The sequence below is a fragment of the Pseudogymnoascus verrucosus genome (assembly GCF_001662655.1).
Source record: "Pseudogymnoascus verrucosus strain UAMH 10579 unplaced genomic scaffold scaffold_4, whole genome shotgun sequence".
NCBI lineage: Eukaryota > Fungi > Ascomycota > Leotiomycetes > Thelebolales > Thelebolaceae > Pseudogymnoascus > Pseudogymnoascus verrucosus.
In genome coordinates this window covers 434,789-453,897 of record NW_017263655.1, presented here as the reverse complement: position 1 = coordinate 453,897, position 19,109 = coordinate 434,789, and the positions used below count along the sequence as shown (strand labels likewise).

Genomic DNA, 19,109 nt, shown 5'->3' with positions numbered 1-19,109 from the left:
ATCATAATGGGTAAGCTAGCGAGACTTCTCAAGAAGGAGGAGCCACCAGATCAGTGTGAGGTACAGGTAATTACTGTTTGCCTTACTGTCACCTCGGAACGATACGAGCAAGTGGGTTTTAAACCATAAATCTGGACTGACCAGCCTCATTCTATTGATGCAGCATCTACCAACCGGATTTACATATTTTTCAACTCCTCCAGCCTCTCTTTCAACATTTCAAACTCTTCCGTATCTTCCCAAATAGCCCTTGCCTTGCTCATGATACCCCTCGCAGCACTTCTCGCCTTCATCTTCCACCCCTTTTCTACCTCCCCGCTCCCATCTGCCTTCTCTTGCGGCCCATAATTCTCAAAGGCGCTGACAAGCCCGTCAGTTGCCTCTGATACCTGCTTCCATGCCTCCCTATTCTCCAGCCACGTCTCACCTGCTGTGGCGACTCTCCACCTCTTCTCAGCACACGCCAGAGCCCCAGCAAAGTCGCGTCGGTAGAACTTCAGCTTCTCCACCAAAGCCCACAGCTCGCCCTGGGCGGTAATTAGCGGCACCACGTCCGAGTCTACCATCTCGATAACAGCGCGTGCCAAGCTTCCACGCGGTGGGTTGTATATTCCGTTTTCCATCGTTGCAGGATTGGTATCCCTTTCCCTCGTCAGAACTTCTCCGACCAGGGCGCGCAGAATGTCAACGTCGATTGATTTCTCCCCTTCCTTCGGGGAGCGGATGCGAATCACTGCACGAAGGCCCTGCAGTACCTCAGGGAATGAGGGTGGTGACATGCGGCCAGCAACTGTAATAACATTATCCCAAATTTGCCAGTTGTCGTATTGTAAGCTAGCACCTCTCTTGTATGCAATAAGTGATTGGCGAAGGATGTCTTTCGGGTCCAACTGGGACATTTGTGGCTTGTGAACTCCAACTTCGTCATCGTCGTTTACCTCTTCTGCATCCTCCTGGATTTGATTTGCAGCCTCTAACTGCTTAATCTTCATCATTTCGGTGTGCTTGGATAATAACGCGGATCCGAGGTTACTGTAGGTTTTCGAGTTATCGTCATCTATCATAATTGCTTGCTGGAATGCGATAATAGCTCCATCCCAGTTCGCAGTCGCAAGGTCAATATCTCCAAGACGACTCCAAGTGTCTCCGTATTGGCGGTTAACTATTGTTGCCTTGATATATGCCTCTCGCGCTTTTAGCAGATCACCCTTGCGAGTATAATACTCGCCCAGTGTCCGCTGAGCGCGCGGATAATGGTGGTTGGAGATTTCCCATGCCCTTTCCCAACATGATGGGTCCTGCTCGAGGTCACCGATAATACACCACAGGCGTGGTGCGTGAGGGGGATGAGGTGAGCGCATCTCCCCTGCCCACTTATCTGTGCGCACTTCGTCATCGTCGATGCCGTACTTGTCCATTTCTGGGCCTTTGGTGGAGTGGAAAAGTTGGCGGCGGATGACTCGGCGAGCATTGTCCTCTTGACCAATCGAGTGGTAGCAAAGAGCAACCTCGGGCCAAAGCCCCAAACGCCTAAATATCTCAAGGGCGCTCACAAGACTTCCTGCGTGGCTCCAAGCATAGGCCAACTCGGTTTCTATCTCCCACCTGGTAGGTGAATTGAGTTGATGGATAAACTTCAACCGCTCAGTGATCGGAGCAGATTCAGATGGCTTGGCTTTCGGTAAGAATTGAGTGATTTGTATTTCAGGGACGCCATCACCGCTATATGTTGGCTCTTCTTGGGTCTCGGCGATAACTTGATCGACAATAGCTTGCAGTTGAAGCACGCTACGTTCTTGTGTCCTCGATCTATGAGCTTCGATTCTGCTCCTCACGAGCAGCGCTTGGGTGTAGATCTGCCAGTTCGTAGGTTTGTCATCAAGGACACGGACAGCAAAGGGCAAAATCTCCTCGCTGTTCAACTTATCTAGAGGAGCCGAGACATCTTTCAGTGTAGCCTCAGTGAGTAGCATAATCTGGTCTACTGGCTTCAGCTGCGGTTGGTTGCTCGGCTCTAAGCTTGCAAGCTCCTCCGGAAGATCAGTTTTCAGGTCTTTGTCGACTTTTGTGAACTCGATTGACTCGAGTAACGTATCGTCATTTAGTTCAAGTGCAGTAGGTCCAGTAGTTTCCACTTCAGTTTTGGTAGATCCAGAGGCGCCATCCCTTGATAGTGTAGCTGTGTCCTGGCTACCTTCGGTTTCCGACCTTTGCTCCTCTTTGCTCTTTGCGAAGACAACTAATTGTGAGATATCATTCTCTTGAAATTTTGTTCTCTTTCCCAATGCACCAGACAGCGCGTACTGAAACTGAGACACTTCCTTTGCTTGCTTCAGGTTATCTCTAGCCTTGGCATCAAGGCCTTGCATAATGTAGATTTGGGACTTTTCAAGAAAGTACTGGACTTTGGATTCCGTAGAATAAGACGAATCCTTGGCCATGATTTCGAGTTCGAGGGCGAACATATCTACCTCGGCTTGGGTCTGAAGGGTCGCCACTGAATCACTGAGACGGGTATTTGACACGCCGGAAGACAGGAGACGCTGATGGTAGGCATTGATGCGGATTCGCATCCATCTCGAATCGAGTGTCTGGCCAGCTACAACACGTGGGAAGTATTCCGCGAAAATTGCCCTTGCGAAAGTGAATAGTTCGACGTGCGGAATAAGTTGGTAGACCGAGAGGCCATCCACTGCCAAATTCAGAAGACATTCTTGTCTGTGCTTCTTAACATCGTCCAAGGTCATATCCGCGCCAAAGAGAAGAGAGCGTGATGAGAAGGGCGGTCCCGTGACGTTAGCTTGTAGAAAAGCATCAAACGACGCCAGGCCTATCAATATGGCCCTGCCAGAAGCCAGGAAGCTATTCTCTTCCGTTGTCCATGGCTTTGGCTTTCCGTTGCTATCAGATGATAACCGCTCTAGGAACTGGGCGAATAGAGCTTGAGCCTCATTTCCACCGAGAAGCTTCTGATACTCTCCTTGAAGGTAGGTTTCAGTGAGCTCCTCGAGCCCTTCGATGCGTTTGAGGGGCTCGAGGTCGCATATCAGCTCATCCAATGTCTTTCCAAACATCATATCTTTGTCGGTAGACATCACAGTATTTTGAGTGCTAACCCGCGGGGGTGTTTTGTTCCTTCACAACCTTATTTGGACGTCATGGACGAAATTTCATTTCGGATTTGGACGATTTGTGGTATCAAAGATAAGCGAAACTTTGGGTTTAGGCATCACGTATCAGCAAAATCAGAGAACCCAAAGCAGGTAACTATTTTACAACTGTGATAGCATTATTATGTGGATTTTTCTATTGCTTTTTTGATATTTTTGTTCCTAAAAGTCAAATCCAATGTCGGTGTTACAGGAGATGATACAATACCACGTGTGGTGTACCTGTGCCTGATCCATCGCGGGGTGATTTTTTATTCCCGAAAATTATTACCGGACCCCTCTCCTTCTCCAACTTTTCTCCAACGGGAATAACGAGATTTGCTCAACGTCCGCGAATCAAATGATACTCCGACGACGCTATATCGCCACCATCCATGCTCAAATGCAACTCACCAGACAGACGATGTGGATTTAACTCGGCACGGCACCGCTCTTCGCGCAAGTTCCGTATAGCCGCTATGAACCATCCATGGTTTAAACCGGCTTTAATAAGGTAGGTTGCTCGTCATTGTCTTTCCTATCTTGAATTCATCTTTCTCTTCCAATTCAATTCAATCCGGTTTACTCATTGGTGCCTCTTAATGTGTGATTTTCGGCGGCAGAGTAATACTGCACTATGAGCCTAGAGAAGGATGGTCTCGGCGTTGAACCACAAGAAACTACGAGGACGCCAATCTCTCGTGACACCTTGGAAAAGGACTTGGATGAGAAAACCACAGGAACTCCATCTCCCAGCGAGTCTATACCACCAGCAAGCACAGGATTCCAGCCTGCCAACGACGAGGCCATAGCCGAAGATGGGGACCTTGAAGAATTAACAGCCGTGCGGACTGGACCGCCCTACTCGGTCTTCTCTAAGAAGCAGAAGAAATATCTCGTCTTCATGGTCACAGTGGCGGCTTTCATATCGCCAACCTCTGCAAATATTTATTTTCCCGCCCTGAATCCGCTGGCCAAGGATCTGAATGTTTCGGATGCACTTATCAACGTGACCATAACGTCATTTATGATATTTCAGGGGATAGCACCTACATTTATCGGCGATCTTGCTGATATGGCGGGGAGAAGGCCGGCATACATTGTGGCCTCTATCATTTATCTTGGCGCCAATATTGGGCTGGCTCTTCAGAACAGCTTTCCAGCGTTGCTAGTATTGCGTTGCATACAGAGCGCGGGTAGCAGCGGCGGTATTGCTTTGGGATATGGGGTTGTGGCAGATATCTCAACGAGCTCTGAGCGAGGATCGTATGTTGGAATCGTGGGCGCAGGCACCATGTTGGGTCCCGCACTAGGCCCAGTAATCGGAGGAATTCTGGCGCAGTTCCTGGGGTGGAGATCAATCTTTTGGTTTTGTTTCATCTTTTCAGCAGTATGGCTTGTTCCCTACGTTATTACCGTTCCAGAGACTGGCCGTAATGTTGTGGGAAATGGATCGGTTCCACCAGTGGGCTGGAATATGACCATCTTGGACTACCTGCGCCAGCGCAAAGAGATGAAGTCTCAAGATTCCCTCTCCCGTTCCACCACTGCCAACGAGCGTCGTAGGGCTCAAAATGAACTTGCCAGTCATCGCAAACTCAAGTTTCCCAACCCTCTCAAGACGATCTACATTATCGCAGAAAAAGATGTCGCCTTAGTGCTCTTCTACAACTCTCTTATCTATACCGCCTTTTACGACGTTATATCCTCGATGCCTGCAATGTTCAAGCAGACGTATGGATTCAATGATCTCGAAATAGGGCTTTGCTATCTCCCCTTTGGCGTTGGTTGTGCAGTGACGTCCTTCATCAACGGAAAGCTCCTTGACAGGAACTACAAGAGAATCGCCAAACGAATCGGTTTCGCAATTGACCGCAAGCACGGGGATGATCTGCGCCATTTTCCAATAGAAGAGGCGAGACTAGGGACAATATGGCCCATGCTGAGCGTCGGGATCGTCAGCATTATTTGCTATGGCTGGGCCATGGAGAAGAATGCACATCTTGCTGCTCCTCTTGTTCTCACATTTTTGATAGGATTTTGTGTCAACGGCTCATTTAATATCCTAAGCACTCTAGTGGTGGATCTGTACCCCCAGAGCCCGGCGACAGCTACAGCGGCGAATAACCTTGTTAGATGTTTTATGGGAGCTGGAGGCACGGGAATTATTAATATCATGGTAGAGAAAATGGGAAGAGGATGGTGCTTCACTTTCATTGCATTGGTTTGCACTGTTACGATGCCAATGCTGTTGGCGGAAATCAAATGGGGTCCTGGCTGGAGAGAGGAGAGACGGGTGAGGCTGGATGCCAAAGCTTCAGCAGACCACCAAAAGAGGTTGGAAGAGAGCAATGACGCTTTGGCAGTTGAAAGTGGTCAGGAAAAGTGAGGATGGTCGGAATTAGGCATAAACAGATGTAGACATAGAGAGAATACCCATTTCGGTTTGCACTGTTACTATGCCAGTGCTGTTGGCGGAAATCAAATGGGGATATCATATATTTTTTTTAAAGCGGGCGTTTTTTTAGTTATACAGTAAGCCCGTCATCCTTTTATCTCAAACATTGACTGTGTATGGAAAATCCTTCATGTCAAGTTCACTTAACGCCACAGTCTTAAGACGAAGTGACCCGGCAACGCATGTTTTCGCCACCTCCTCCGAGAGTCTTTCAAGATACCACAGAGTCTCGACGCCTATCTCCTGAAGGTATTTTTGTACCGGTACATAGTTTAGCCCCACTTGAGCAACAGAGTGGCTATCATCAGACAAGGTGAACTTGCCACCGAGGCTCAAAAATTCCTATAGCTTGTTAGTGTTATGTGACAGATAAAGCCCAGAGACCATACCTCGCAAATACTCCGACTTGGATACGGCTCGAGCAAACCTTTGCGGAGAGCACTGCTGTTGACCTCCAGCAAACCACCTTGATCGACAATCATCTTCAGACATCGCACGGCCTTCGCCCATACACCATCCCAAGTCTTCAGGTCCTGGTTTGGCAGGTCGCTGAACAACCGGATCAAATCGAAGTGCGCAATAACCCGTGGTCGCACATCTTGGAGCATAGCATACATGGCATCAAAGTAGTCTTCAAAGAGCTTTTCCTCACTATCATTCGCCATTTGCCGTGCGTTCAAATAGATGTTCCTGTCGTAGTCGATAGGAATCCCGTGGACATGATGCACAGAGCCGATGAAGAAATCTACTTTACTGTCCTTGGCAAGACCTCTGATAACGGGTCCATACGTTGGGCGTATCCATTCCCCCTCAAAGCCAATAAGGATTTGGATCTGTCCCTCGTACTTTTCTCGCAGACGAATACCCTCCTCAAGAAATTCCTCGTGCCTTGGAAGGAGCATCTTTGAAGTGTGCCCAGCTTCAACCTATTGACGATGTCAGTATATAACCAGACCAAGATAGTCCGTCGCAAGAATATAAGATGCTGAGGGAAAATATCATCGTTAGGGGAAGCTACGCACTTCTTCGGGGTATAAATCTTGCTCATGAGTGCGAGGCATATGCTCGGTAATTGATATAAGGCGCATCCCCAGCGTTATAGCTCGCTGGACCACCTCTTCCAGCTGATCTTTCGCGTGCCCCGGGCAAAACTGCCCGGAATGAGAATGCATCGTAAACGCCATCGTGTCTAGCGGTTAATTAACTGTGCTTGTTCAATTATATTGTTTACGATGAGACAGAAGAGTTGGAGTTGACTGGGTTACACAGAAGGAAAGCTCTCTGGAAGGTGCTGTAATATTAGTCATCCACCAAATAAATCACTTTGAACTTCATTATTGGAAACCGCCACTCAGGGAAGTATACGTACTTGCCGTACAAAATAATCCCACTGTTAGCCTTCGTTCTTTCCAATTATGTAAATTTATTACTGTCTTAAGATAGAATGAGTTTCATTTTGTCCCCTCATATTTTTTAATTTGAAGCCGAGTTCCTACTTCACACACCTTTGCCTTTATTGTCCAAGAACGCACCAGAAAGCCTTGAACTACGCTATATGGAGGTCACAGACGGACAAGGGTAAGCATATGAGTATATATATCCTGCTCTCTTCTAGTCTATTTCTATCCGTTACATCATCCGATAATAACTACAATCACTACAATATTTTCGCGATGTCTACTTCCACCTCGAACGCACCTGACCCCTATCTGGGCCGTTGGTCAGGGACGTCCACGACGAAACCGTTCAATGATTTTACCATTATTGATATTGTATACCGAGATGGGCACAGCTATCTTCATCGCCATGACCGGCGATCCCCAAAACCTCTCGAGGGTCAGATAAGCTATACATCAAACAATGTATTCATGGCCACTGTGCCAACCTGGCTCGGCGGAGCAGCTACCATTTACGGCACCTTCCACAGCAATAGTTTCGGTGTGGTTCTCATTGCCAAAATTGAGGGGGATGGCCTTACTGGCCTAGAGACTATAGAAGTCCATCTTAAACAAGGCGCCCCGGAACACGAGAAGTACCTAGCTCCTCGTCTCGATGTAGCCCCTGAGAGCCACCCAAATAATGCCGACTTCATGTCCACGGCCGCCCCAGAGGCCTTGAACATGACCGCTGAGCAACTTGACGCTGCCATACAAGCTATTATCAGGCCGCGTAGTCACCCAGATAATCGCGTTGAAGGCCTTCTCATTCTCAAGGATGGACACCGCGTCCACGAATCCTACTACTACGGCCTCACAGCCTCCGATTCCCATCCATGTGCCTCAATCACCAAATCTATCGTCTCTCTCCTTACTGGTATTGCCATTGATGAAGGCTTTCTCTCCCTCGATGATCCCGTCGCAGCCGCTTTTGATATTCCCTCAGCTTGGACCGACTCCCCACCCATCCTCCTCCGCCACGCCCTCTCAATGACACCTGGCACCGCCTTCAGCCAGCGCGACACTGCAAAAATGCTCACTTCCACTTCAGTTGCGTCGCTTATCCTCAACGCCCCTCGGCGCTATGGAGACCCAGGCGCTAAATATCACTATGATAACAGCCTTCCTACCATTGTCAGCTTGCTCATCGAGCGTAAATCTGGGCTTGGCATCGAGGCTTTTGCGCGCAAGTATCTATTTGGCCCGCTCGGCATCACCAACTACACTTGGACGCGGATGCATGAAGACTCTGTGGATGGCACCCCTTTTGTATTGCCGTCTGGTGGGCTTAATATGACGCTTACTGACCTCGCAAAGGTTGGCGAGCTGCTGCTGGGGGGTGGCGCGTATCGTGGAAACCGTATCGTATCAGCTGATTATATAGAGGCGGCGACAAAGAGTCAGACGAGAGAGGGTGACTATCCATATGGGTATTTCTTTCATTCTAATGAGGGAGGTAGACATGTGCCAGGGGACGGATCGGTAGGAGCGTATATGGCATTGGGCAGTGGCGGACAGGTTATTTGGGTAGCACCAAGGCAGAAGCTGGTATTTGTAGCGGTTGGGAGTAGTTGGATGAGCTTCGAGGAGACGCCGGTGGTCCTTCGCTCTTTTGCGGACACAGTTCTTAGGGGGTTGGAATAAATATAGCAGTTTATTAAATATTTAAATTGGCGGATTTTAAAATGAAATATTTTAACTTTTCATGAAGTCCGCATAACTATCGGAAAGTCAAACAGTAGAAGCCACCAGCTCTGCCAAACCCAAACCCAGTGAGATCAATAGGGATAGTACGATCTGTCCTCGTAATCCTCGCCATCGTATAGCCTGTCATCCTCATACAGGCCGTAATCATGCATTGATCCCCGCATCTGACCGCGATTATAACGCGTATTCTCGATCAGCAGCGAGTCATCCCCAGTCCTACGCCGCAGTGAAGGCCATCTCCCCTGCCTCCTGTCATACAGATTGCGCCACGCATCATCCATGAACAGTCCTGGATTGACTGTAGGGCTTGCTTCAGGCTCAGGGATTCCATTCCGTATATTCTCTCCAATGCGAAATGCATCTCTCCAAAAATCATTGTGCTCTCTCCTGAACCTCTATATTGCGAACAGTTAGTATGCATCGTTTCAAGCGTGATGTAGGACTTACCTTTGGCCCAGCAGCACTCCAGTCTTTGGTCTTCGGGCGCCGCTTGCGAGGATGCCGGGCAAGCCACTCATGCTCTTCGCGCGTGAAGAGAGGATACTTCTCGACGGGGTCTTGGTCGTAATTGTTGGTGAACTCCCACAGCACATACTTCCTCGTATGAGGATCGTAGCGCCGGTTCCCCCTGTCGGCATTGAATGCGTAATTTCTGCGCTCGCGCGCCTGGGCTTCTGGGCTATCGTAGCTGTCCCTGTTCTGCCGGTCAGCGGGTAATCGAGGCTATCAGGATTCGAACTTGCCAGTTCCCCCAGTGATCTGGCTTGATGGGCGTCGTGTCGTTCTTCCGGGTTATAAAAATATCAGGCCCGGTGTTTGTCATAATGCTCATAAGGCCTCCCCACCAGCCTCTTGGTGTTTTCCCCTTCCTTCCTTCTCGAGGCCAGACGAACTGTTTATCCCACGCAGAGCGAGGGCCTCCAATTACATAGGACCCACCGGCCATCTTGACGGGTTTAGCTCTTAGAGGGAGGCCTGAACTATAAAATCGAGGTGTCTAAGAACAAGACGAACAGAAGAGATAAGTGGAAAAACAGTAGGAAAATGACACAATGGAAAACTTCACGACTTATATCCGACCTCGAGTTTGGGTTTGTAACGATACACACAAATGCAGCTTGCTTGATTGCCAAGGGTTATATCTTCAAAGTCACTGCCTATTCTTCTAGGCAAACTCTCAAGTTGTAGTATGAGTTATTTCGGACTGACCGAAGCCCATCCTGGCTGGGCAAACATCGACTCCGCCATATCACTGATGAGAGGCCGCCGTTGTAGACTGAGATTTGGGCACCGGAAAGAGAAAACTTGTATTTAATGCACCGCATATATTGCAAACAACATAAACCATCAACATTTCTTGGAGGAGACAGATTTGTATCGCCTTTCAGGACCGCCAGTGTTGTTGAAGTTCGGGGTGGTAACTGAGGTCCCTAGAAGGGTTGGATGCACGGACCAGCTTGCTGGTTGACGATCGGACCTTGACAATCAGTGAGTTACCTCAATCGTCTGATAACGAGCTCTCATTGTTTACACCCAACTCCCGACAAAAGCGCGACGGCAACATAACCACAACACGAAATGACCCAGGATTCTTGAGGGACCTGTGTCACGTCGTACAGTAAATCCCACCGTCAGCCTTATTATACGACGACAACTAGCCTCACAGCGCGCCTTTCATACTGTGTTTGCTCCCCGACGCGCCAGCGACGTCGAAGTTCGCCTTGGATCCTCTGAAGCTCTCAGCGAACTTCTGGGGGCAAGAATACTTGATCCGCCCGGTGAACGAACCTGCAATACCTAAACGATTTTAACCCGTCTATCTAACGTCTAATTCGCTCCGATTCAATCATCCACCGACATCCAAACGGGCCGTCGACGAACAGCTCCGATTTCCGAAGATTCCGCGTCAAAACAGTCAACATAACCCGTGGGGGCTTCTCCGCTGCTTGGATCAGCTAGTGCTGCGAAGAAGTGTATTTGGCGGGCTCCTACTACGAGATATTGCGCAATCGACGACCCAACTGGAGCAGATCGAAGGACCGGTACTGTGTGAGGAACGACGCGACCTCGGATATATATATATATAACAGATCTATTTGTACAATGGTTTAAAGGAGGATTGTTCACATTTCTGTTTGTTTTAGCGCTTGAAGGCGTTTATGGACAGAACTGTTCTGAAGATTTACCAAGTCGCGTCAACTGGAAGATACCACGGATTGTCTGCATATGACAGGGAAACAGTGCAATGCCCACAACAAATGTTTCTTCGGCTTGTGAGCTGCAGCTGCAAGAGATTGCAGATGCCCTGTCAAAATCCAAGAAGGTGGTTGTCATAACAGGAGCTGGAATCTCTACAAATTGTGGCATACCTGTAAGTTTAGCCCCGACAATTTCCAATCCATTGAGCTTATGATTTCAATAGGATTTCAGGTCGGAGAACGGACTTTATACCCTTATTCAAGCCCAATACGATGCAGCTGCGGCGAACAAGACGAATCCCAACACTGGCGATATTGATGATCGTCCCCTGAAACGGAGGAAGCTTGACAGGTCATGCTCTCTTGGGTCCTCGGAGCTGGAAAATGGGATTATAAAAGAGGCACCATTACGCCGGCAGCTTCGATCATCACAGTCTTTTCACACTCAGGCAACGGATTCAGACTCCGCAGGCTCGAATCCAGATACCCCCTCGGAAATTCCCACCAAAGAAATGGAGGAGACCCCAAAAGATGTTTCAGCTGAAGCTGTTAACGAGCCCATACCTTCGTCTCAGGCGTCTCGCAGGTCTACGGCATCGAGACAAAGCCTTCCGAATATGAAGGGCAAGGACTTGTTTGACTCCATAATCTGGACTGACAAGCTAACAACGTCAATATTCTACACCTTCATATCGAGCCTAAGGAAAAAGATTTACAACGATGTCACGTCAACGACAGCCACACATAAGTTCATTCGGGCACTGCGTGATGGGGGCAGACTTGTCCGTAATTATACCCAAAATATAGACATGCTCGAAGAACGCGAAACACTCTGCACCGAGTTAGCACGGGGACCAGGCACTCGCGGACGTTTCAACCCAAAACTCCGAAAGGAAGCGCAAACAGAAAACATAGCAGGGGGAAAGCAAGACTCCGGCGTGGAAGTCGTTCATTTACATGGCAGTTTAAAGTTTCTCAGGTGTGGCCTATGTGCACAGCAGGCAACTTGGGACGTTGACCGACAAGTTATGACTCTAGCAGGCGACGCTCCCGAGTGCCCCTCGTGCTTAGCAAATAGCGCCAAGCGAGAGGACAAGGGAAGGCGCAGTCTTGCTGTTGGCAGATTACGACCGGATATCGTCTTATATGGCGAGGAGCATCCGAGCGCCGATCTCGTTGGGCCTCTCATAACGCACGATTTATCTCTCGGTCCAGACATACTACTCATCTTAGGCACGAGTATGCGTGTCCACGGTTTAAAAGTTATGGTCCGAGAGTTTGCAAAGGCAGTGCATGGACGAGGCGGCTCCGTGGTATTTGTTAACCAGACGAAGCCGCCTGACAGTATATGGGGAGACGTGATTGACTACTGGGTAGAATGGGATTGTGATGCATGGGTCACAGACTTGAGACAGAGGAGAGGTGATATATGGCTTGAACAAGGGACGAAACCCAAAAACGACAAGCCTACTACCACGCCCAAGAATCCCAGCGCTATGAGGCCAGACCTTACAAACGGTGCATACCTTCAATGGAATATTCTTTCATCTCTGAGGCAGTTGACAGGCCGTGGCGAAGACGAAGAAGCGGCGAAGATGATCAAGAGGATAGATGGACTGCACAAGCAGGCAGCTCCAAAGAGCACCGTACCACGCCGCCGTTCGTTGCCAGCCACAACCAAGAAGCAGACTTCGAGAATCCCACTCTCCAATCTGTCATCCAATGTGCAGGGACTGACTATCCCCGCCAATGGCAAGCCGAAATCTACAAATGGCCAGCGTCGCGCATTACCGTCGCCGCCGACTAGTGATGAGGCTGTGCCGGTGCTTCCACAGCCGATGACGCCCAGAGCAGTGAGGATTAAGAAGTTGACGAGCATAGACGCGATTCTTTCGAGCCCTCTGAGCAGTCCGCCCAAGGTGATACGTTGGGCGGACTATTAGTAGCTCTGTATATGAAGTTATGAAGGAGTTTAAAGGAGTAGAGGACCGTTTAGGTCGTAAATATACCATGGCGAGTTTAAATTCAGTTAAAGTGTGGCAGCTGCTATCACTTCGTCTCAAACATCCTTGTGCTCAACCGCAAATTATAACCTCTTGATTCTCAATGTATAAACCACGCAACCGATGGCGTCTTTCAAGTGGCACAGATATCTACGAGTTCTCGAGTCATAAATTTTCGAAGAAACATGAAACTCCGCTCTCATCACCAACTATCCTCAATACACTGTCACGCAACAAATGTCTCTCTAGTCTCTTAAGCCTTGGCCAAGTATTCGCCCTTGTTAACCCTCTCACACACATCCTTCAGCATCTTCGCAGCAAACACAAAATCGTCTTCGTCCAGATAAACCTGCGCGCTCAATCGACACCAGATCCCACCCTGGAAAACACTAGTCGCAATATAAGACTGATACTCCGAGGCCATTGTCTGCCCCAGATACGTGAGGATAGTACCAAAGTCCTCAGCCTTCACAGACCCACCGTCTTTCTCAAGGCTGAGCGGCAGTCGGATAAACGACATGGTGCAATCCATCAACGTGCCCTCTTCATTCTCAAGCACCTCGGTACCGAGCTCAGACACCACGAGCTTCGTCGCCTTTCGCAGGAGACTGTTGTTATACTCATAGATTGCCTTCTCGCCGCCACAGACCTGCTCGCGCCACTTGATGGCCTCAGGGACGCAGAGATACTGCTCGTTATCCTGGGTGCCGACCCACTCGTACATCGCAACAAAATGCGGGTTCCCAGTAGGCGATGGTTTCTCGGGCACGCCCTCAGGGCGGTAGGACTCCGATGTTGGCAGCGTGGAGCGGATGATGTTATGGTTGCGCTCGGCGACGATGAAGACGGCACATCCGCGTGGGGTAAAGAGCCATTTGTGGCAGTTGGAGACGAAGAAATCGGGATCGAGCGTGGCGAAGTCCAGCGGGATCTGGCCGATGCTGTGGGCACCGTCAATCAAACTGAGAACGCCTTCTTCCTTGCAGACTGCGGTCAGGGCCTCGAAGGGGATACGGACACCGGGCATGGAGGCGATGGTGTCAAATAAGGCCACACGGGGGTTCTTGCCCTCTGCACGGGAGGCGGCAATGGCCTTGCGGAAAAGAGAAACGTAGTCCGCATTGGAGATTGGATACTCCGTCGTGATCACGCGGTTGGAAACAAGGCCAGTGGAGTCACGAATGTAGGCGATGGTCTTGTTGCAAGCGCCGTATATGGTGCTAAAGCTCAGGATCTCGTCGTTTCCGTCTTTGTTCCAAGGGATGTTACGGAGAACAGTGTTGACGGCTGTGGTCGCGTTGGGGACAAACACGCAGTTGTTAACTGGGGCATTGACAAGGGCAGCAACGGCGGCGCGGGACTTGTCCAGATAGTCATTGTAGGCGTAGCGGACGAAGGGATCGGGGCGACTCTCCTTCTGGTCCTTGAAGTGGTTGGCTACTGCCCGGATTGCGCGAGGATAGCAGCCATATGAGCCTGGAGAGATGATAAGCCTCTGGTACCGTTCGAGTCAAAGGCCCTTACCATGGTTCAAATTCCTGTACTCAGGGTCAAAGCTGAAGAGCTTCCGCATCTCCTTTCCGAATGGAGTGCGAGTATAGGTCACATCCTTAGCTTCGCTGAGGTGGAGGTCGATGTGGAGTGAAGAAAAGTTGTCCATCTTGAATGATACTATGGTGCGATTGGCCGTGTTATATCGGGTATAAATGATAAAATATATTCTGGATATGCCAATTGCAAGAACAGAGTTCGGGAAGCAACAAAAGATATAGAACCAATATTTATATAGACTTGTGAGTCACCTGAAGCTTTTGATTGCAGGAGTCCTCGATGACTCTATTGAGGCTTGTTGGTGGGGTTATTTAGGCTTATCCAGAATATATCTTGCAACAAAACGTATAACTTCTTGATATATGTCTTAAGATAAGCAATATATGCAACTTGTAATATGATAATAACTCCTCTAGTCCTGAGTATATTGTGATTGAAAGGGCGCAGTTTACATAACAGAAGAGGGAGGGGCCTTGGTGGTTGTTGTATGCTGTCCTACCCCTCAAACCCCCTCATTTTGTTGTTCCTGTCCACCAAGATCCACCACGAACGATGTACACATTGTGCTAAGTTATATACGGAAGGTACATACATAACGATCGCCCCCACGAGTAACCTTATCACACCGCGGCCGTACATAACTCCGAAGCTCCAGAAGTTATTATGTCGACGGCGCAATACTAACTTCATACAACAGTATATTCGCAAGATTAATACGAAATGTCTCTCCAACAGCTCTCCAAGCTTCTTCCACTGCCGGAGGAAGATCTCCAGCAGGTCCTTGCCTACGCATCAACTCTGCCTCCACAAGAAGCCGTAGAACACTTCAACAATCTGCTGGGCGAGTCACCAGCATCCATCGAATTCATATCCACCTTCAACTCACGACGTCAGCCAGCACCAAGCTCCTCAAGCAACCAAGCTTCGTCTTCTTCCGCTTCGTCCGCCGTCCCAAAGTCAACCCGCGCGCCCAAAAAGAAGAAGCCGCAAATCCACACTCCCGCTCCCCGCAAGGTGCAAGAGACTACCTATGCGGGGCAAGGCAAGGCATACCAAAAGAAAGGCAATGACGCCTACGTTCCACCTCGCGCAGGACCATCACAGCAGAACAACAACCTCAGCCTCCGCGACCCACCCAAGAAGACACAAACTCCTCCTCCCCGCCCACCGCCCTCAGCAGCCGGGCGCCTGATCTCCGATCCCCTCAAAAAACCATCCAGCGCCCCAACAACCCGCACCTCCTCCCCCGCGCGCCCCTCCGCGCGGCCTACGAAAATAAGCATCACAGGCGGCACGCCCATGAGCAGCGCCTCCGCGAACCTCTCTGAACTCGACGCCCTTATCTACAGTCTCGAGAACGCATCTACATCCGCCGTCTCCAACGCCTCGCGCGCCTGCAACTGTATAGCCACGAAACATGCTCTCCTTGCTGCCGCGCCGAACTGCCTCAACTGCGGGAAAGTCATATGTGTCAAGGAGGGGTTCGGACCGTGCACGTTCTGCGGCCAGCCGATCCTCCGGCCCGAGGACCGCGATAATATCGTGCGAGAATTGAGGGCCGATAGGGCGCAGGAGAAACAAGCTATTGACCGCGCTGCACATCGCCGGGTTGAGACAACCAAGAACCCCTACGTGAGCCGTGCGGCGGCCGTGCCTGCGGGCCCGACGCCAGCAGAGATCTCGAGGGGTGATGGGGAGGGATTGAGCGCCGCAGAGAAAGCGCAGGCGCATCGTGACCGCTTGTTAGGGTTCCAGGCGCAGAATGCAAGTCGTACGCGGGTATACGATGAGGCTGCCGACTTTGCGACGCCGGATGTGGGCGTTAGTCAATGGGCGGGGCCGATGGAGCGGGCGAGGATGCTGAAGCAGCAGCAGAAGGTGTTGAGGGAGCAGGAGTGGAATGCTAAGCCGGAGTATGAGAAGAAGAGGGAGATGGTGAGCTTGGATGTTGTGGGAGGGAAACTGGTGAAGACGTTTAAGAGGGTGGATGTTAAGTACCATGATACTGTGGAGGATAAGGAAAATATAGATGAGGGTGAAGGTGTAGATGCTGGTGGCTACGAGCAGGCCGATGCGAGGACATCGGGGGGAGCATATAGTCGGAACCCGCTGATTGGGGGGTTGATAAGGCCGGTCTTTACGCCTCCTGAGGGGAAGGGGGTGGAAGATGGCGAGGCGCAGACGAGAAAAAAGACGTGGCGACGGTTGCAAGACGACTACGATGATAATGAGGAAGTGATCCTTGACGGTGGCGTTTATGGGTCTAGTAGCATGCTGGAGGGAGATATGAGGGAGGGTGCTGATGAGAAGGCTGGCACCTGAGACGAGATGGGTCAAAGGGCTGTATCTCGCCACCGCGACGCTTAACGAATCTTAATGGGTATATGAGCACAAAATCTAGACAGAGACAATCTTGGTCTGTATATTACACTGCAGTGTCACCTATTTAATGGGCAGCCCTCGATGACCTTGGGATAATCTTGTGGACTCGAAATCGTTCTACGCTTTTCACTGTGAGTTCCGTCACCGTTAGTAGGGAAAGTGCGAGCATATGGCTTGCGTAGTGAATCGTTCCTTCCATATTTGCAAAATATATTATTAATCTTAGTTCCAACCGTCGCCGTCACTCGCTTCTTCCTTCTGCGACATAAGAGAACTGCTCCTTCCGCTTGCAAAATAAGGAGCCGCTCCTTCCTTCGGGAGGATGGTGGGCTGCTCCTTCTCTTTACAGCATAATGAACAGCTCCTTCCTCACCAATGTAAGAGGGCAGCTCCTTCCTTCTAGAGCACGAGGGGCTGCTCCTTCCTTCATCATCATCAAGAATTGCTCCTTCCTTTGCAACACGCTTGACTCGCTTGAGCCTCTGAAGTCTCCCGAACTATATACTAATACCTAATCACCATATGCTTAACTTGTTGAAAAGCTATCGCCCAAACACCTCTCGAATCTTCCTTGGAAATATAGGCTATCAGCCTCGTTGATATCCAACAATTTCCCTACTATCGACCCACTGATATTCTCGGTTTATAAAGAAGTTAATTAGCCTTCCTGAGAATAACGCTGCCAGTCATACTTCTCTCAACATCTGCGCGTCATAGGGTCATGATTATAATCAAACCCCTTGATCGCACCAGTCAGATGCGACGCAGCTCCCAAAAGGACACAGACATGAAATATCTGATGAGAGCTCCCCCAGACATCAAACCTCCCTGGGGCAAAGCGTTCAGGGACCTTGGCCTGAAACTTATTAGATTATCCCCTGTTAACTCCGTGGAGTGCGAGACTCACCATATAAATCACAGCACCCCCCACATACCACATCGCCTCCCGAATATACCAATACCAGCCCATCTGACGATTCGCCTGATCAATCCCAAAAGTCAAAGCCGCATGTGTCATAGGCACAATACCCGTCAGCCCCATTGCCAGGAACAAAGCAGTCCTCAGGTGCCGCCAGGACCTGTGTCTGAACTTCGGGGTGATACTAGCAATGATAACCCCCGATCCGAACACCGTGATCTGTCAGAAACTGTGAGTAAAAGGGCGTTTTTTCTTCTATGGGGGAGCTGTTGTGAGAGCAGAGCGTAGCGTACCATGGCCCAATACAAATACCTCGGTCCTGGCTCGCAGTAGAAGGAGTAGTAGATGCTGGGGTAGAAGGAGCCCATTATGAGGAAACTGATGCCGAGCATGTCGAGCATGAAGAAGTAATCATACACGATACTTGAATGATTATTGAATGTGTGGAATGCAGCGGATAATGTTAGGCACATGAATAGGCCCATGGCGAAGGCGCCGAATACCGCAACGTCCACCCATGTTGCGGAATGATACCGAGGGGAAATTATAGAATAGAGCACACAGCCGGCAGCTACAAACCCCACGGCACCTAGCAGATGGCTATAGATGTTAACGGTCTGGTCATGGATGTACCCAAGACTGCTAATAGACTTCAGATAGGAGTTGCTTGCGGGCCTGTAGCTGCGAATAATAAAGCGGTTGTATTGTCGCCATGGCTCGATATCCGCCCAAGCGAGTAGGACGGCGCCTCTGCTTTTGCATGAACCAGTTTGGGTATCTCGGGCTGTGGTTGAGCCGTTCACAGAGCCGAGGTTCTCAAACTTAGGTTTCTCATCAGGATCCTTGAGTCTTTGGCGGGGTCGATTATCCGTCAAGTCGCTCGTGATTTCATACATATGGTTGAGCATCGCAAACAGTGCCTTTGGGCGATAGATACGATGGGAGGGCGACAAAAAAAATCGAAGAACATGCTGCAGATATTAAATAAGATGAGAAGATGCACATATATATAAACAACAAGGTCCCTACCGTGCAGGCCGATCAACGGATGTATAATATGAAGCCGTAAGAAGATGATAAATCGGAGGAATAAATTACCGCAAATCATGGTGCCAGGATGCCAGCCATGCCCCGCCTGCCCTATATAGCCTATGCATGTACGGATGCGAATAGTTAGGACTCTCATTCTGCGAAGATAAACCCACGCCAAGAGCTATGTGTTTGTGAGGGGCTTTGTGCGTCATCCGTAGGATAAAATATTGGCATTTTCTTAGCATGCAGGACACCTACATTGATAGTAATTTTG

At 49.7% G+C, this 19,109-nt stretch overlaps 9 protein-coding genes across 9 annotated transcripts; 4 read left to right on the top strand and 5 right to left on the bottom strand.

Annotated features, from left to right (window-relative positions):
- Positions 1–8: 8 nt before the first annotated feature.
- VE01_01513 (uncharacterized protein) lies at positions 9–3,285 on the bottom strand. The gene has a single exon (XM_018271034.2). It carries the CDS (start codon positions 3,093–3,095, stop codon positions 180–182), a length of 2,916 nt encoding a protein of 971 aa, XP_018134214.1. The 5' UTR covers positions 3,096–3,285; the 3' UTR covers positions 9–179.
- A 240-nt stretch (positions 3,286–3,525) lies between these two features.
- On the top strand, positions 3,526–5,638 carry VE01_01512 (uncharacterized protein). The gene has a single exon (XM_018271033.2). It carries the CDS (start codon positions 3,787–3,789, stop codon positions 5,536–5,538), a length of 1,752 nt encoding a protein of 583 aa, XP_018134213.1. The 5' UTR covers positions 3,526–3,786; the 3' UTR covers positions 5,539–5,638.
- On the bottom strand, positions 5,632–7,167 carry HIS2 (histidinolphosphatase). The gene is made up of 4 exons (XM_018271032.2): positions 6,977–7,167; positions 6,630–6,888; positions 5,997–6,533; positions 5,632–5,949 (listed from the first exon to the last, which is right to left on the bottom strand). Exons 2-4 carry the CDS (start codon positions 6,789–6,791, stop codon positions 5,707–5,709), a joined length of 942 nt encoding a protein of 313 aa, XP_018134212.1. The 5' UTR covers positions 6,792–6,888; positions 6,977–7,167; the 3' UTR covers positions 5,632–5,706.
- On the top strand, positions 6,967–8,748 carry VE01_01510 (uncharacterized protein). The gene has a single exon (XM_018271031.2). The coding sequence runs from the start codon at positions 7,194–7,196 to the stop codon at positions 8,685–8,687; it is 1,494 nt and encodes a 497-aa protein (XP_018134211.2). The 5' UTR covers positions 6,967–7,193; the 3' UTR covers positions 8,688–8,748.
- Positions 8,604–10,137, bottom strand: VE01_01509 (uncharacterized protein). The gene is made up of 3 exons (XM_059463368.1): positions 9,494–10,137; positions 9,198–9,444; positions 8,604–9,145 (listed from the first exon to the last, which is right to left on the bottom strand). Exons 1-3 carry the CDS (start codon positions 9,694–9,696, stop codon positions 8,822–8,824), a joined length of 774 nt encoding a protein of 257 aa, XP_059320025.1. The 5' UTR covers positions 9,697–10,137; the 3' UTR covers positions 8,604–8,821.
- Positions 10,138–10,248: 111 nt separating this feature from the next.
- On the top strand, positions 10,249–13,396 carry VE01_01508 (uncharacterized protein). Its single transcript, XM_018271029.2, has 2 exons — positions 10,249–11,121; positions 11,173–13,396. The coding sequence occupies exons 1-2, from the start codon at positions 10,996–10,998 to the stop codon at positions 12,889–12,891; spliced, it is 1,845 nt and encodes a 614-aa protein (XP_018134051.1). The 5' UTR covers positions 10,249–10,995; the 3' UTR covers positions 12,892–13,396.
- Positions 13,007–15,144, bottom strand: VE01_01507 (uncharacterized protein). The gene is made up of 2 exons (XM_018271028.2): positions 14,476–15,144; positions 13,007–14,427 (listed from the first exon to the last, which is right to left on the bottom strand). The coding sequence occupies exons 1-2, from the start codon at positions 14,609–14,611 to the stop codon at positions 13,205–13,207; spliced, it is 1,359 nt and encodes a 452-aa protein (XP_018134046.1). The 5' UTR covers positions 14,612–15,144; the 3' UTR covers positions 13,007–13,204.
- Positions 15,108–17,126, top strand: VE01_01506 (uncharacterized protein). The gene has a single exon (XM_018271027.2). It carries the CDS (start codon positions 15,223–15,225, stop codon positions 16,822–16,824), a length of 1,602 nt encoding a protein of 533 aa, XP_018134047.1. The 5' UTR covers positions 15,108–15,222; the 3' UTR covers positions 16,825–17,126.
- On the bottom strand, positions 17,061–19,027 carry VE01_01505 (uncharacterized protein). The gene is made up of 4 exons (XM_018271026.2): positions 18,833–19,027; positions 18,097–18,774; positions 17,792–18,022; positions 17,061–17,740 (listed from the first exon to the last, which is right to left on the bottom strand). Exons 2-4 carry the CDS (start codon positions 18,709–18,711, stop codon positions 17,582–17,584), a joined length of 1,005 nt encoding a protein of 334 aa, XP_018134048.1. The 5' UTR covers positions 18,712–18,774; positions 18,833–19,027; the 3' UTR covers positions 17,061–17,581.
- Positions 19,028–19,109: the final 82 nt, after the last annotated feature.

Coding starts and splice junctions, on each gene's coding strand:
- VE01_01508 (XM_018271029.2), top strand. CDS start 10,996: ATGCCCACAACAAATGTTTCTTCGGCTTGTGAGCTGCAGCTGCAAGAG. Junction 11,122..11,172: donor CTACAAATTGTGGCATACCT/GTAAGTTTAGCC, acceptor TGATTTCAATAG/GATTTCAGGTCGGAGAACGG.
- VE01_01512 (XM_018271033.2), top strand. CDS start 3,787: ATGAGCCTAGAGAAGGATGGTCTCGGCGTTGAACCACAAGAAACTACG.
- VE01_01507 (XM_018271028.2), bottom strand. CDS start 14,611: ATGGACAACTTTTCTTCACTCCACATCGACCTCCACCTCAGCGAAGCT. Junction 14,428..14,475: donor GTACAGGAATTTGAACCATG/GTAAGGGCCTTT, acceptor TCATCTCTCCAG/GCTCATATGGCTGCTATCCT.
- VE01_01509 (XM_059463368.1), bottom strand. CDS start 9,696: ATGGCCGGTGGGTCCTATGTAATTGGAGGCCCTCGCTCTGCGTGGGAT. Junction 9,445..9,493: donor CCAGATCACTGGGGGAACTG/GCAAGTTCGAAT, acceptor CCGGCAGAACAG/GGACAGCTACGATAGCCCAG. Junction 9,146..9,197: donor GGAGTGCTGCTGGGCCAAAG/GTAAGTCCTACA, acceptor TTCGCAATATAG/AGGTTCAGGAGAGAGCACAA.
- VE01_01510 (XM_018271031.2), top strand. CDS start 7,194: ATGAGTATATATATCCTGCTCTCTTCTAGTCTATTTCTATCCGTTACA.
- VE01_01506 (XM_018271027.2), top strand. CDS start 15,223: ATGTCTCTCCAACAGCTCTCCAAGCTTCTTCCACTGCCGGAGGAAGAT.
- VE01_01513 (XM_018271034.2), bottom strand. CDS start 3,095: ATGTCTACCGACAAAGATATGATGTTTGGAAAGACATTGGATGAGCTG.
- VE01_01505 (XM_018271026.2), bottom strand. CDS start 18,711: ATGCTCAACCATATGTATGAAATCACGAGCGACTTGACGGATAATCGA. Junction 18,023..18,096: donor GGTATTTGTATTGGGCCATG/GTACGCTACGCT, acceptor AGTTTCTGACAG/ATCACGGTGTTCGGATCGGG. Junction 17,741..17,791: donor GGGGTGCTGTGATTTATATG/GTGAGTCTCGCA, acceptor AATAAGTTTCAG/GCCAAGGTCCCTGAACGCTT.
- HIS2 (XM_018271032.2), bottom strand. CDS start 6,791: ATGGCGTTTACGATGCATTCTCATTCCGGGCAGTTTTGCCCGGGGCAC. Junction 6,534..6,629: donor AAGATTTATACCCCGAAGAA/GTGCGTAGCTTC, acceptor CATCGTCAATAG/GTTGAAGCTGGGCACACTTC. Junction 5,950..5,996: donor CAAGTCGGAGTATTTGCGAG/GTATGGTCTCTG, acceptor AACAAGCTATAG/GAATTTTTGAGCCTCGGTGG.